This window comes from Zalophus californianus, chromosome 3, assembly GCF_009762305.2.
Source record: "Zalophus californianus isolate mZalCal1 chromosome 3, mZalCal1.pri.v2, whole genome shotgun sequence".
NCBI lineage: Eukaryota > Metazoa > Chordata > Mammalia > Carnivora > Otariidae > Zalophus > Zalophus californianus.
The window spans coordinates 144,407,128-144,424,037 of NC_045597.1; the positions used below are offsets into that span (position 1 = coordinate 144,407,128).

The 16,910-nt window shown below is 37.7% G+C and overlaps 1 protein-coding gene across 2 annotated transcripts in view; it reads left to right on the forward strand.

Annotated features, from left to right (window-relative positions):
• PPP1R1C (protein phosphatase 1 regulatory inhibitor subunit 1C) overlaps positions 1 to 16,910 on the forward strand; it is a 126,713-nt gene that overhangs the window by 59,973 nt on the left and 49,830 nt on the right. For both annotated transcript variants that reach the window (XM_027590321.1, XM_027590320.1), the window contains exon 4: positions 889 to 949. In XM_027590321.1, coding sequence (XP_027446122.1) covers positions 889 to 949 — 61 coding nt within the window. The remainder of the gene's footprint in view (positions 1 to 888; positions 950 to 16,910) is intronic.

Genomic DNA, 16,910 nt, shown 5'->3' on the forward strand with positions numbered 1-16,910 from the left:
GTACTGTCAATGAAACAGTTTCTAGTTTTGCCTAGAATAATTCCCAAAAAGAGTCTTGTAACTACTTATACCTAACCATTCAAAGCAAAAATAATTGAGGCACAAAAACTCATTGATTAAGACCACTGCCTTTGCCACATTGAAACATAAATCAACACACTATTAAAAAGGAATCTTTGACATAATCTGATCGGGGTATAGACCATATATATGTATTTTATCATAATAAATAATACTATTTACATATTCACATATGTTTCTATGTTCCAATTTTTGTAATTTTTAATGCAAAAATTCTCTCTTCAATAATTCAATCCTGATCTAGTATATGTAGGTAAGAGTGTTACACAGCAGTTTTGTTAGGAAAGGACTTACTTATCTGTTGAAAATAGAAGAGAATATTATCTCAACACTGTAATTCCAAGTAAATGGAGATGTTAGATTGAACATGTCAATTCCAGAAGTTTATAAATTGGTATTACGTACCAAAACCCTCATTATCTATCCAGAACCACTCAAAAATCCTTTGAGCGGGTATAGTTATCCCATGGACATAGCTTTTGGAGTATACATTGTTCTGGCAGTTGTGTTTTTTCTCTCAAACAAAAGGGATTGGTGTCTCTTTCTTTCTTTTAAAAATAAATGAATGCTACTAGGTGAGAAAAAGAGTAATTTCAAGACTGTGATAAAGAGTTGTATGATGAAATTGCTTTATATATCTCTTAAAACTGTGCTGTCAGCGAACATGTATATAATTTCTCATTGATTTGAGTTGTATGTCATAACGGGGAATCAGAAAGCTCTTTGAAATATGGCACAGTGTTTGTTTCCCTCACAGGGCTAATTTTTATTCAAACAATGCTTTTCCTCTTTTCTCTTTGTCCACAGTCACAAAATGCATCCCCAAAGCAAAGGAAGCAGAGCGTGTACACACCACCGGCCATGAAAGGTACTGTTCAGGTACTGTTTCGGGTTGCTGTGAGTGTTGAGTTCATGGCTGGCAGGCTGTCTGTTTTCATTGACCATATGCTTGATTATAAGCTTGATGTAGTCTCAGCTCTACAACTTGATAATGTGACTTTCAGTAAGATATTTTACCCATTTAAAACTTAGTTTCATCAAGAGTAAAATAGATAGCTGAAGAAGGAATAACTAGAGATGTCTCAGAATTTCAGTCTGGAAATTCTCATTTTCCAAAATAATGACAAAGATTTTTCTTTTACCCTTCCTCTCATATTTTCTTTGAAGGAATCTTTCCAGAATCCCTAATTACCCTTGACAGTGGTGCTAGACCATTGCCATTTTTTTTTCTTAGCTTATGCAAAGTAGAATAACTTGAATTTGGGGCATATTTAGTGTTAAGTGTTGCCTCATTGCCTTATGTTAAGAATAGCTCTAAGAAACCCAATGAAACACCTATTAGCCATACATGTAACAGCTGTTCAAATAACAACTAAAAATGCTAGCCCAGATCCTGGCATTTTCCAGATTTCTCCCCCAAAACTGGAACTGCTAAAAGAACATCTAAGTGTGTCAGAATTTTGACTGACACCAGTTCCAGGGAAGGCTTCTTTTATTTCTCACATGAAAACACTCCTGACATGAGGCAGAGCATGCTCGGTCCAGTAGCTCCTGTTCCAGCCTGTCACTTGGGCCGTTGGCCCAGTGGCTCATCAAGCTCAGTTTCAACTACAAGAGAGGCCAGCTGAGTAGTTTCCTCTGGAGTCTGGAGAAATGTCTAAATTGGGAGTGAAATTTTCCACTCTGTATTCTCTCTAGATTTGAGGCTTTTTTTCAGGGAGGTGAAATATAAATGGACACATTAATAACTACTTTCAGTAAACTTCCTTCCTGTGCAGCTATAAAATACCATTTGTTTGTTTGTAAGACTGCAGTAAATAACACAATCATCAGTATTGTACTGTATTCCAGGGTAATTATTGAGAGTATCAGGCTTCCCTCTCCAAAGATGAATATATTCATTTGAAGATCTATTTCCTATTGTAAGTCATCTTGTACTTTTAAGACCCATCAGTTTTGGCATGAATGGGCAACAGTAAAAGATATATGTTCACAATTTAATGATTTCCTCTGTTCTATTTTAGGATGGCTTAACTAAATAAAGTAATACTGTTCTCATGTCCTCAGAGAATAATATTATTTTTAAAGGAAATTCTTAAAATCAAAGCCCCAAGAGCTTTGATTATATTTAGCTCTCAAATATCATAAGAATGTGGGATCCTAACATTTAGGGAAGTTAGTCATATTGCATATTTTCACATGTGACCTTACTTTACTACTCTCTATCCCTCCAAGATGGCTGTTCAGTGACAGTCAGTTTGGTCATGAGTTAAAGGCTTGGGAAAGCACAGTAATTCTTTCAAGAGGCTACCAGGATGTTATTACAAGCCACTTAGGTCCTCATTTATAACCAGTAAATACCTGGGTAAATCTCCTGCTTCTGATTAAAAAAAGGGAGAGAGAGAGAGAGAAAGCCAAATTCACATATTTTATTCAGTCTACCTGTCCCCAAGAGCTAGAAATGAATATTTCAAGACAAAATTAAGCTATGGTAACATATGGTGCATTGTGAGCACATTAAGAAATCAATCATAAGAAAGATGAATTAGCAAAGGAAATGTTATTGAGATGCTAAATACAATAATACAATTGCTCTGAAATGTGTAATTCTTCAAATTGCAGTGGAACATCATTATACATTATTGAGTATAAAAAACAATTTTGCTGGGTGAGCAAAGCAGCAACAGATGTGATTAATAGTTCTAAAAAAGTTACTCTGACAGAAAGGCCAAGGAGGACTTCTTGAAAGACCTAGCAAATAACTAATTGGTGAAACAAAACAAAATACAACAAAACAAACAAAATAAAAACAAACTGACCAAAATCCTTCCTTCTCCCTTCCTTTGCTCAGTTTTGAGGAATTACCAGGTACAGAAGCCAAAGTGGCAAGAGGGGAGAGATGCTACATCCCAACAATTTCTGTTTCAATTAATGTGTGGACAGATTAGTCTATCTCCTAAGTGCATTTAGTTTTTCTCTTTCACTAACAGTGGTACTTATGTCTCCACCAGGTTTTAGCAAACAGAGACATGTCTAGGTCTACTTATCCAAATGCTTCTGTTTTTCTAGTTTTAATTTTTCCCACTCCCCTCCCCTCTGGTCAAAGAGAAAAATATGATTTGGTAAATGAATTACCATCCAGAATGATGCATCAGTTGGGCTGGATTCTTAAGAAAGATCATCTCAATGACCACTGGAATCATTGGGTGGTTGCCTTTTAGGGCCTGGTACCTGGATCAATTAGTTTGTGGACACGGTGGCAGCACCATATGATACAAATATGGAAATGTAAATAGAAGAATCTGTATATGGCTCTCTTCCTTCAGAGGTGTTTCATGGTTTGTCCAGCACATTTACTCTTAGAACGTAATAACAGATTTAGTACTTGGTCTGGCTGTCTTTCTATTCATAACATTATAGGCATTCAACATGTTCAAGGAGCTTAAATGTTAACTAGGGCAACTATCAAGTGATGACTGATTTTTTTCCACTGCATCTAACCTCAAGGTATTACATTGGCTATGTCTTCTTGCGGATTCCAGTATATTAGGCCTGAGGTAGAGCCAGATAATCAAAAGTTCCAAGTGATTCTGCTGCAGCAAGTCTAAAGATTGACCAGACTCAAATATCCAATCACCTACCTAACATGTCTCATGGAGATCAAAATAATAATGAGATCAAAATTAATATGTTCAAGTCTGACTTTTGAATCTTCTCAACACCAAATCAGTTTCTTTTTTTTTTTTTTTTAAGATTTTATTTATTTATTTGACAGAGAGACACAGTGAGAGAAGGAACATGATCAGGGGAGTGGGAGAGAGAGAAGCAGGCCTCCCGCGGAGCAGGGAGCCCGATGCAGGGCTCGATCCCAGGACCCCGGGGTCATGACCTGAGCCGAAGGCAGACACTTAACGACTGAGCCACCCAGGCACCCCCAAATCAGTTTGTCTTGCACTGTTTCCCTTCTCAGCAAGTGGAATATCCATCTGCCTAGCTGAATATTGCTGAGTTCTGAGAGCTTCCAGGGACTCTTCCTCTCTTTTACTCTCTTCAGTAGTAGAACACTAGCTCTCATGGGTTTCCCCCATTAGTATCTCTTATCTCTCCCATCTTCTCTCTTCTCTTATCTCCAATATCACCACCATATTTCAAATCACAATCATCTCTTTGCCAGGATATATAGACATACCTTGAAGGTATTCTAAACCACTGCAATAAAGCAAATCAAATGAATTTTTTAGTTCCCCAGTGCATATAAAAGCTATGCTTACACTATAGTGTAGTCTATTAAGTTTGCAATAGCATTATGTTTAAAAAAAATGTATATGCCTTCATTTGAAAATACTTTATTACTAAAAATACTAACCATCATCTGAATTTTCAGCAAGTTATAATCTTTTTGCTGGTGGAGGGTCTTGACTCCATATTGATGGCTACTGACTGATCAGGGTGGTGGTTGCCAAACGCTGGGGTGGCTGTGGCAATTACTTTTTTTTTTTTAAGATTTTTATTTATTTTAGAGAGAGGGCACACAAGTGAGTGCAAAAAGGGCGAGAGGCAGAGGGAGAGGGAGAGAGAATTTTTAGCAGACTCCCTGCTGAGCATGGAGCCGATCCCAGGGGCTTGATCTCACAACCCTGAGATCATGACCTGAGGCAAGATCAAGAGTCAGATGCTTAACCAACTGAGCTACCCAGGCGCCCTTGTGGCAATTTCTTTAAATAGGACAACAGTGAAGTTTGCTGCACCAATGGACTCTTCCTTTCACAAATGATTTCTCTGTAGCATGTGTTGCTCTTTGAAAGCATTTTACCCACAATAGAACTTCTTTCAAACTTGAAGTCAATCCTTTCAAACCCTGCCACTATTTTATCAACTAAGTTTATGGAGTATTCTAAATCCTTTGTTGTCATTTCAACAGTCTTCACAGCATCTCAAGAAGCTACTTTGTTTGCTCATCCATAAGAAGAAACTCCTCATTTGTTAAGGTTTTATCATGAAATTACAGCAATTCAGACACATCTTCAGGCTCCACTTGTAGTTCTAGTCTCTTGCTGTTCCCACCACATCTGCAGATACTTCCTCCACTGAAATGTTGAACCCCCTCAAAGTCATCCGTGAGGATTGGAATCAACTTTTGCCAGACTCCTGTTAATGTTGATATTTTGACCTCTTCCCATGAATCACGAATGTTCTCAGTAGCACCTAGAATAATGAATCCTTTCCAGAAACTTTTGATTTGCTTTACTCAGATCTATCAGAGGAATCATTATCTATGGCAGCTATAGCTTTATGAAATGTATTTCTTTTTTTTTTAAAGATTTTATTTATTTATTTATTTGAGAGAGAGAATGAGAGAGAGAGAGAGCATGAGAGGGGGGAGGGTCAGAGGGAGAAGCAGACTTCCTGCTGAGTGGGGAGCCCTATGTGGGACTTGGTCCCGGGACTCCAGGATCATGACCTGAGCCGAAGGCAGTCGCTTAACCAACTGAGCTACCCAGGCGCCCGAAATATATTTCTTAATTAAGACTCAAAAGTCAAAATTACTCCTTGACCATGAGCTACAGAATGGATATTGTGTTAGCAGGCATGAAAACATTAATCTTGTACCTCTCCATCAGAAATCTTGGGTGATCAAATGCATTGTCATTGAGCAGTAATCTTTTAAAAGGAATCTTTTTTTTTTTTCTGAGCAGTAGTTCTCATAGTGGGCTTTAAAATATTAAGTAAACCATTTTATAAACAGATGTGCTGTCATTCATGCTTTGTTTTTCCATTTATGGAGTATAGACAGAGTAGATTTATCATAATTTTTAAGGGCCCTAGGATTGTCAGAATGGTAAATGAGCATTGGCTTCAATTTAAAGTCACCAGCTACATAGCCCCTTACAAGAGAGTCAGCCTATCCTTTGAAGTTTTGAAGCCAAGCATTGACTCTTCCTCTCTAGCTGTGGAAGTCCTAGATGACATCTTCTTCCAACAGAAGGCTGTTTCATCCACATTGAAGATTTGTTGTTTAGTGTAGCCATATCTCTAGTCATTAATTATCATGGCTAGATCTTCTGGATAACTTGCTGCAGCTTCTACATCAGCACTTGCTGCTTCATCTTGTTCTTTTATGTTATGGAGATGGCTTCTTTCTTTAAACCTCATAAACCAGAGGTACCTGGGTGGCTCAGTTGGTTAAGCATCCAACTCTTGATTTCAGCTCAGGTCATGATCTCAGGGTCATGAGATGGAGTCCACATTGGGTTCCATGCTGGGCATGGAGCCTGCTTAAGATTCTCTCTCCTTGGGGTGCCTGGGTGGCTCAGTCATTAAGCGTCTGCCTTGGGCTCAGGTCATGATCCCGGGGTCCTGGGATTGAGCCCTGCCTCAGGCTCCCTGCTCAGCGGGAAGCCTGCTTCTCCCTCTTCCACTCCCCCTGCTTGTGTTCCCTCTCTCACTGTCTCTTTCTGTCAAATAAATAAAATAAAATCTTTAAAAAAAGAAAAAGATTCTCTCTCCTTCTCCCTCTGCCCACCCCCCATCCCCACTCATGTGTGTTCTCTCTTTTAAAAACAAAACAAAACAAAAAACAACCTCAAACTTTTATTCTGTAGTTTCCTCACCTCTCTCAGCCTTCATAGAACTGAAGAGAATTAAGGCCTTGCTCTGGATTAGTCTTTGGTTTAGGGAATATTGAGGCTGGTTTGATCTTCTATCCAGACTACTCAAACTTTCTCCATATCAGCAATAAGACTGTCTCACTTCTTTATCATGTGTGTGTTCACTGGAGTAACACTTTTAATTTCCTTTAAGAACTTTCCTTTGCATTCACAGTTTGGCTAACTAGGCGCAAGAGGCCTAGCTTTTGACCTATCTTGGCTTTTGACATGTCTTCCTCACTAAGCTTAATCATGTCTAACTTTTGATTTAACATGAGCGACTTGCGGCCCTTCCTTTCACTTGAGCACTTAGAGGCCATTGTAGGGTTATTAATTGTCCTAATTTCAATATTGTTGTGTCTCAGGGAATAGGGAGGCCCAAGGAGAAGGAGGGAGATAGGTAGGTAATAGCTGTTCGGTGAAGTAATCAGAACACACATCTTTCAATTAAGTTCACCATCATGTTTAGGCACAGTTCCTGGCACTCCAAAACAATTACAGTAGTAATGTCAAAGATCCCTAATCAGAGATCACCATAATATAATAACAATGAAAAAGTGTGAAATAGGGGCGCCTGGGTGACTCAGTTGTTAAGCGTCTGCCTTCGGCTCAGGTCATGATCCCAGAGTCCTGGGATCGAGCCCCATATCGGTCTCCCTGCTCCGCGAGAAGCCTGCTTCTCCCTCTCCCATTTCCCCTGCTTGTGTCCCCTCCCTTGCTGTGTCTCTCTCTGTCAAAAGATAAATAAAATCTTTAAAAAAAAAGAAAGAAAAGAAATAGTGTGAAATATTGTGAGAATTACCAAAATGTGATACAAAGACACAAAGTGTGCAAATGCTATTGAAAGAATTGTACCAATAGACTTGCTTAATGCAGTGTTGCCACAAACCTTCCATTTGTAAAAAAAACTCTGTATCTGCAGTGTGCAATAAAGAGAAGTACAATAAAGCAAGCTATGCCTGTAACTGGTTACTTAACATATAGTCTTTCTCTTCTTGCCTCCCAGGAGTTTTCTATACTGTAGCCAAAGTGAATTTTATATGCTATTTCCTTGGTTAAAACTCTTTAATAGCTCCGCAATTCCATTAGATAAAATCCCTATTCCAGAGCAAAGTTTTCAAAGCTTACTGGCCCATGGCTCCAATCTGCCTCTTCTCTCCCCAACTAGGTCCCAGACATGCTGGTATTTTGCCAGCTTCTGAAATGCACCAAGCTCTTTGCTGGTTCAGGAAAGATTCACACATTCTTCCCTTCACCTAGAATGTTCTTCCCTGCCTCCTTGTCCTCATTCTTTATTGGCTAACTCCTACTTATCATTCAAGCCCTGTCCTTAAAGATCAGTTTCTGAAAGGAGCTTTCGCTAACCCTCCAATCTAAATTCTCTATAGCTATAAACTCCCTATTGATAGTTATAATCTCTAGAGTTCTTTCATAGCAAGTAAATATGATGTCCACCTATTTACTAATGTCTCTCTCTTCAACTAGACTGCAAGTAATGTATGTGGCAACAGTGATAGTGTCTATTTTATTTACTACCATATCTGCAGGGCTTCACATAATGCTTGGGACATAAAGCAATGCTTATAAATATATTTTTTAATAATTTTTTAAAATTTACCCAATGCACAAGTGTTGGTGAATCAGTCATTTCCTAATGATATCTACCTTCTGTCTGGTCTATTAGAAAGACCTTTTTTTCTGTTGAGGGCTCTAGAAATTTGTATTCATGTATTGTTTTATATCTTGTTACTGTTTGTGGCAAAATTTAAAATTGCAACTATCTAAATATTTCAGGATATCTATTGGGTCCTCACCTCATCCTTAATTAACATCTTCCAAGGTTAAAATATCTCAATATCAGTTATGCCTGCCATTCTGTTTGGTTTTTTTTTTTTACATTCTTTCTTGATCTCCTAATAAGCTCCACTTTGCCTATATCATTCTAGAAGTGCATCATTCAATAGCAACCTTATATTTAAGTGTGGTTTGATTGGAATAGAACAGAGACTTCCATTATGCCTATCACCTCCTTCCTCCCAGATTATTTAACTCTAACAACCTAAAATCTTATTAACTTTTTCTGGCAGCCATATGCATTGATGAAAAATAGTGAACTTACTATAAATTCAAAACTTCCAAGCCTTTTTTATGTATTGCTTTTAAGCCCTCTTACTCACCATGCATTTCCTATTTTAACATATGTCTTTTTTTAACCAAAAAGTAAGACAGTGTTGTCATCCCAGTTGAATTTCCTCTTGTTAGAATCAGGCTGTCACATGAACATGTCATATTTTGTACTGTGATTCTGTCATCCATTTCTTATCTCAATCATGTATCATCCACAGATAAGATAAACTTAACTTTCGTATTTTTATCCACACTTGTAAAAAACATATCAAACAGAACAGGGCAAAGAGAGGGCCTAGTACCATACATATATCTCTCTCTAGTTGACATCAATCCCCCGAAAGCCACCTTCCAACCAATTATCAAATAGACTTCTATATCAGGACTCCATCCCATAAAACCAGAGGATATTATGAACACTATTGTTAGATACATTGTTGTGTTTCAGACATTTTGTGCTGACTACATTTTTTCATCTATACAGATGAGTCATAAATTTATAATGTGCATGATGCATAGAAATGACAGAAGTTGAAGTTTGCATAGAAAACAGACTTTTCTATTACCCTTTGTAATGTAGTGCTTTATAATTATGTAAGTAGAAAGTTCTGAGGATTATCAGAAAAATGACAGCTGACTACTGAATACTCATGTGCACTTTTTTGGTGTTTATATGGTGGTCAGCCTTGTAATTTACAGCGCAGCCAATTATTGTTGGATAGCTTGAATCACGTTTTCAGAAAAGCAAAAGTAGGTTTGAGTCTTGGGACAGGAAAAAGCTGACTCATTTCCATCCTCATTTTGTGTGTGTGCGTGTTTTACTGGAATGCAAAAATGCCTTCAACTGAAGAAAGCAAAGCAAGTGCTATCGATTTAAAAAGGAAATTTGAACATGAAATGAAGCAGCTGACTGAAAATTACATTGTATAGCAGGCTCTATTAGTATTACATTACCATTTCTAATGCATAGTAAGTCAGATGTTATGTGTACTTCGGAAAAGGATCCTCTCATTCTTTGTAATTTCTTTAAAAGAAAGTTTTAAGTTACTTTGGTGTCCAGAGATTGTTCCTCTGGTATGTCAAGTAAGTCTTTGAATGCTTGCAGCATTGGAACTCCTACATTTTGTTTTCTCCAAGGATGGTTGTGATCTCAATATTTTATCTTAACTCAGCCTCTTCTCATACTTAAGCAATAAATGCAAATAAGGAATAACCTAGGATGGGAAACCATAAAAAAGCTAAATAGGTTTTTAGAGGGTGGTGGATGACAGTGGCAAGGATGTGACATATAATAATAACTGAAGGATAATCTTCAAATCAGGGAAAGCCATTGATCATAATAATTTTACCAGACTCAACATGAAGGGACATGGACTTTGGGGGGCAAGCAATCAGAGTTCAAACCTCAGCACCACTGTTTATTAACTCTTCAGCTTCAGCAAGTCAAGGAGTTTAACCTCTCTTTTCTCATCGGTAAGATGTTGATGATACCTACCCCACAGTATTGCTGTAGAGACATAAGAAAACAATACGTGAAAAGAGCATGTTTAGAACAGGCATGGCTAGGCAGGAACTACTTCGAATACTTCTTTGAACCCTGGATGAAGAGTCAGGTGCACTCCTTTTCCATTTCCACTGAGCCCAGGAGAAGGGAGGAAGGAACCCTGGAGAGGGATGGAAGGGGGAGAAAAGGGCTTGGGGGAGAATGAAATACATGCCAGGGTTTTGCTCTTATCCTGGTGGGAATTGAAAAGTCAAGAGTTAGAGGTGTCCAATCCTATAAGGTGCCCGTCCACCTAAGAGTACCCATCCGTTAAGCATGTGTATTACCCAGCTTTGCAACATTTGCTCCACTTTTATTTGCACCTGTCTCAGGTAGATTTGTGCAGCTAGTCTTTGACCTTTCAGTTCCTTTTCAACAAAACCCACTGGCTTTTCCTTCATTTCACTTCAGACACTGTGTCCCTCATTTCCCAGCTAACAGCCCTCGCAGAAGTATTTGTATTTAATTTATAAATCTCGTATTTCAAAAAAGCGTAAGAACAAAGTGATGGTTAATGGTGAATTTAGGGATTGCTAAAGATTATGCAACATATATGTCTAGCCAGAAGGATCAGCAGGAATCACATCATATAAATTCAGCCTATAATTAGCCAACCAAGGTAGATTAACAATGATTATATTGAATTGTAACCAATTCTTTCCTCCTGAAATCAAGCCTGTTATAATTGTGACTGAAAAAATACTCAGAAGGAATAGACCAGCCTGTTCTTATCACCCTCTGGCACAGTCCAAATTGAAGGCAGAGAGAGAATTTGCAAGATCTTTTAATTTCTCATCAGGCAATCTCTACCATACTACATTCTTTTTAAAACATTTCTGTCCTTCTGTGGGTGTTTTCCAGGTATTCATCACATTTGCCTTTCTAAACCTTGGCTTTTTTGTTTGTGCTGACTTGATTTATTTACTGTGTAGGGTAGGGTTTATTTATGCAATTCAAGAAACATTTTAACAGATTTCTAGATAACAAGGAACATTCTAAAGATACACGTCTTGCTTATTTCTTAAAAAAAAAATAGTATGCTTCTATTTCTAGATCCACTTCCTTCACTTCTCTTTAATTTCTTCCACTAAGTATTTGTTTATCTTTCCTCATATCTTTAAGTGGAGAGGGTGGTGTTAGGGTGGAGAACTGATATGAGATTGTCCCTTTCTTGAAAGCCACTATGATGTCTTTTTTTCTGAGTTCAACACTGAGAGAAAGTGAAGCAAGCGGAAAATGCCGGCAAGTATGAGTGGACTTCATATTTTATAGCATTGTCAATGATTATTAGGTTGAGAGGTCTAAAGGACCTTAAGATGAATTAAATTGCAACTTTAATATTTGGGACAAGAAACTTAATCTCATGTGGTACTACTTATACTTTGAAAAGGAGACCACTATTTGTCAATATGGTTCCATTCGTGTGTTTGTATATATTTGCCTATTTTTAAATTAATCTTTTAAATTTACATTGTTGTATAAATAATATGCAACTTTAAAAATTGCCTTGTATCTTAGAAGCAGGGAAGGAGATAAACTTTTGCACTTGGTTGGAACAGATTCATTAAGATACAGTGTCAAGATCATTTCCAAATATGTAAATTGTAAAATTCAATTGTATAAACACTAATCATATTCTTCCACAAATCACATATGAGCTTCCACTGTGTATCAAATACTGCAAGAAATTGTCGTATCTACAGAGATGAAAAGCAAAGTCTCTTCCCAATGGTAGACCAATCTAAAGGAAGCAACACCTAAGTACACAGGTAGCGCACATCCAAGTGAATCCTTGAATAGGGATTTGAAAGAGTTATCAGAGATCTGAGAAGACTCACTAGGCCTGGGGGACAGGAGAGTGAAGCCACTTTCATATCACAGAAGGAACAGTTATCTTTACACATGTGCCTGGAGAGTAAAACAGACCGGGTCATGGAAAAGTGGAATACGTAGCTCACCATTTTCATTCCTCCTATTCATGTGAACTTGAAAAGCATTTACAATGACAGCCTAATGTAGAGAGTGGAATCCTGCATGGGACCTCTGCTGCAATACAAAGTTTAAAGAGGTCCCACTAATGGACTATGCAGACAGCACTTTCCAAAGCATTTGGAAATCTTTGTGCATTTGATTCCATTTTAAAAGTTCTGGTTCACATATTTGTCTTTCCTCTTAAGAAGGTTACTTTTAAAACAGTAATTTCCAGCTCAAATTATACTTTAAAAATAAACTTTATATTTTAGGACAGTTTTAGATTTTCAGAAGAATTACAGTGATAATACAGAGATCCCATGGGCCCTGCATCCAGTTTTCCCTACTGTTTATACCATATATTAGTATAGTATATTTTTTTATAATTAATAAACTGATATTGATGCATTATTATTAACTAAAGTCCATATTTTATTCATTGTTGTTTAGTTTTTACCTAAGGTCCTTTTTCTGTGCTAGCAACCCATCCAGGACACCATATTATGTTTAGTTATCAAGTCTTCTTAGGCTCCTCTCGGTTGTGACAGTTTCTCAGACTTTCCTTAAATTTTGATGACTTTGGCAGTTTTGAAGAATACTGGGCAGGTATTTTCTAAAAGGTCCTTCTATTGGGATTTGTCTGATGTTTTTCTCCTGATTAGACTGGGTTTGTGGTTTTTGGGGAGAAAGACAGCAGATATACCTTTTCATCACATGGTATCCAAGATACCTACAGTTACCCAGACTTGCCACTGTTGATGTTGACCTTGATCACTGACTGGAGGTGGCATGTGCCAAGATGCTCTACAGGAAAGTTACTGTTTTTTACTTCCTTTCCATCCTGTACTCTTTGGAATGAAGTTCCCATGTGTAGTTCACACTTAATGAGGGAGAGGTTGTATTCTGCCTTCTTGAAGGAAATGTATAAATTATTTGGAATTCTTCTGCATAGGACATTTGTTTCTTCTCCTCCCTTTATTTATTTATTCAGTCATTTATTTTTATCAGTATGGAGTCATGGATATTTATTTTATACTTTAGATTATAAATCAGCACGACTTTATTTTGTTGCACAAATTGTTCCACGTTTGGTCCTAGGGAGTTTTTCTGGTTAATTCCTGTTCCCTTGGACATACCCATTATTATGGGGGTTTTGTTGTTTTATTCGTTTGTTTGTTTTAGCATATTCTTACCTTCTGGCACTTCAAGATTCTCTAGGCTCGTTTGTGTATTTCCTGCCCCAGTCTTAGAATCACCATTTCTCCAAGAAGTCCTCACTTTGCAATTTTATTTTCTATTTGAGTCAGTATACTGTAAAATGTATGTATGCCCCAGGACGTAGTTACTAAAAATAGAGAAATCTATCTCTTGCTCTGCAGAAATGTATGTGGATCATATCCATTAGCGCTTAGGAGGGTTAAGCTACACTATCAGCATACAGATGTACACTCTCCACTCTTATTAATGCTAATGGAAATTCCGGGAAGAAAAAACAGCGCCTAAGAGCAGATGTTGTCTTTATGGGCTTGCCTTCCTTCAGTTAAAACCTAATACAATGTTTCTGGGATGACATTTGTATTGCTGTTTTATAGATGTGGAGTTAGATATGCAGTCTTCTTGGGGATTGGTTATTTGCTTTACTTAAATCAGAGATTTAAAAAAGTAACATTTATAGCACCTTATACTTGTGTAGTGCTGCAATGTATGTTTTTGTATAATTTATTTGTTTTTACAGCAAGCTTATAAGATGAGCAGGATCTTTTATTTTAGAGGAAAGTGAGCTTCACAGAAGAGCAGGGTTCCCATGTTAAATGTCATTCTTCTTTACAAGGCTAACTTGTGACATGAGCCTTTTTTGCTTTTTTGTTAGAATAACAATAGGCCTCATGTTTTCCATTTACTGTACCCATCCTGTTTACCTTAATAAAATCCAGTGATCCCTCAACCTCATAACTTAATGGAAAGTTTTTACAAGATCTTTTTTACCAAAGGTCCTATGGAATGCTTAGCACCTTTGTTTTTAATTATTTTGTATTTTAGACTCACCTTATAGGTGCCTATATAATAACAATTTTGTACTCAGACTAAACTTGCCTTTATCTTGTCTCTCTCCAATCCACCTTTCCTCTAACCCCTGACAGCTGACCACACAAATCTGACCCCATGACATTTTGTTTTACGACCTTTCAAATGGGTACCAATTCCTTTAGAATAAGGCTCTGGAAAGAATGTGCAGGACTGTTTAAGATCTGGCCCCTCATATCTGTCTGGCCCCACCTCCTGCCACTTGTATTTCAGGCCCCAGCAATGCTGAGCTGTATTGAGTTCCTTGAAAATAATACATGCTTTCTAGCCTGAGCATTTGCTCTGAAGCTTCATTTGCATAGAAGGCTTTTTTTTCTGTTCCCCGCCCCATTTCTAAATTCTTTGAGCTGTGGTAGTTCGAGACTCAGAATACATTATACACACCTATTTGTATGTATCTGTAATCCCACTTAGCTAGACAGAATTCCTTGAGGACACAACCGATGCCTTATTTGTCTTACATTTGTCTTGCAGAAGGCTCTTAGTAAATGCTGAATCAGTGAGTGAATAATCTTTCTGGTTTAAAAATGTGAATTTAATAGCTTAATTTTAGCCAGCTGGAAAAAAATTACAAATTTCTGGTGTGTATTTTATTCACTCACTTATTCGTTCTACAACCATGTATAAAATGCCTACACTCTGCCAGGTCATATATTAGGCTCTGTCAGTTCAGGATGAGTTAAATGCAGTCTCTGTACTTAGGAAAAATATAGTCCAGTGAAAAAGTTAAGTTGTATAAGAAGTAACGATAAGTTCCATACCATTATACGGACAGCAGTATTTTTTTCATTTATTTATTTTTATTAATATATACTATTTGTTTCAGAGGTACAGGTCTGTGATTCATCAGTCTTACACAATTCACAGTGCTCACCATAGCACATACCCTCCCCAATGTCCATCACCCAGCCACCCATCCTTCTCACCCCTCACCACTCCAGCAACCCTCAGTTTGTTTCCTGAGATTAAGAGTCTTATGGTTTGTCTCCCTCTCTGGTTTCATCTTGTTTCATTTTTCCCTCCCTTCCCCTATGATCTCCTCTGTCTTGTTTCTCAAATTCCTCATATCAATGAGATCATATGATAATTGTCTTTCTCTGATTGACTTATATCGCTTAGCATAATACCCTCTAGTTCTATCTACGTCATCGCTAATGGCAAGATTTCATTTCTTTGATGGCTGCATAATATTCCACTGTATGTATATATATATATATATATATATATATATATATATATATATATATACCATACCTTCTTTATCCATTCATCTGTTGATGGACATCTTGGCTCTTTCCATAGTTTGGCTATTGTGGACATTGCTGCTATAAACATTGGGGTACACGTGCCCCTTCGGATCACTACATTTGTATCTTTGGGATAAATACCCAGTAGTGCAATTGCTGGATAGTATGGTAGCTCTATTTTCAACTTTTTGAGGAACTTCCATACTGTTTTCCAGAGTGGCTGCACCAGCTTGCATTCCCACCAACAGTGTAGGAGGGTTCCCCTTTCTCCACATCCTCGCCAACATCTGTTGTTTCCTGACTTATTAATTTTAGCCATTCTGACTGATGTGAGGTGGTATCTCATTGAGGTTTTAATTTCTATTTCCCTGATGCCAAGTGATGTTGAACATTTTTTGTGTGTCTGTTGGCTATCTGTAGTTTTCTTTGGAGAAATGTTTGTTCATGTCTTCTGCCCATTTCTTGATTGGATTATTTGTTCTTTGGGTGTTGAGTTTGATAAGTTCTTTATGGATTTTGGATACTAGCCCTTTATCTGATGTGTCATTTGCAAATATCTTCTCCCATTCTGTCGGTTGTCTTTTGGTTTTGTTGACTGTTTTTTTTGCTGTGCAAAAGCTTTTTATCTTGGTGAAGTCTCTCTCAATAGTTCATTTTTGCCCTTGCTTCCCTTGCCTTTGGAGATGGATGTTTCTAGGAAGAAGTTGTTGCGGCTGAGGTTGAAGAGGTTGCTGCCTGTGTTCTCCTCAAGGATTTTGATGGATTCCTGTCTCACATTTATGTCTTTCAGCCATTTTGAGTCTATTTTTGTGTGTGGTGTAAGGAAATGGTCCAGTTTCATTCTTCTGCATGTGGCTGTCCAATTTTCCCAACACCATTTGTTGAAGAGACTATCTTTTTTTCAACTGGACATTCTTTTCCTGCTTTGGACATTTAGATGCAGAGGAGGAAATTGCTAGCTCACCCTGTCACAGATAGTGAAGACTTTGAAGAAGAGCTAAACATCATCTGTTAGTTGAGGAAATCAACAAGATTTTCATAGAGGAGCTTGAGGGGTGGATTCCAGGCAAAGGGTGGAGCAGATGGGGAGGCACAGAATGTGAAAGGGCTTGTGAACCTGTAACATTGTGAAGCTGGGGGTAGAACGTGTGGAGGAGAGACGCTGGGCACTTGTCAAACAAAGGTCCTGTGTGTCATGTGCTCATGTGT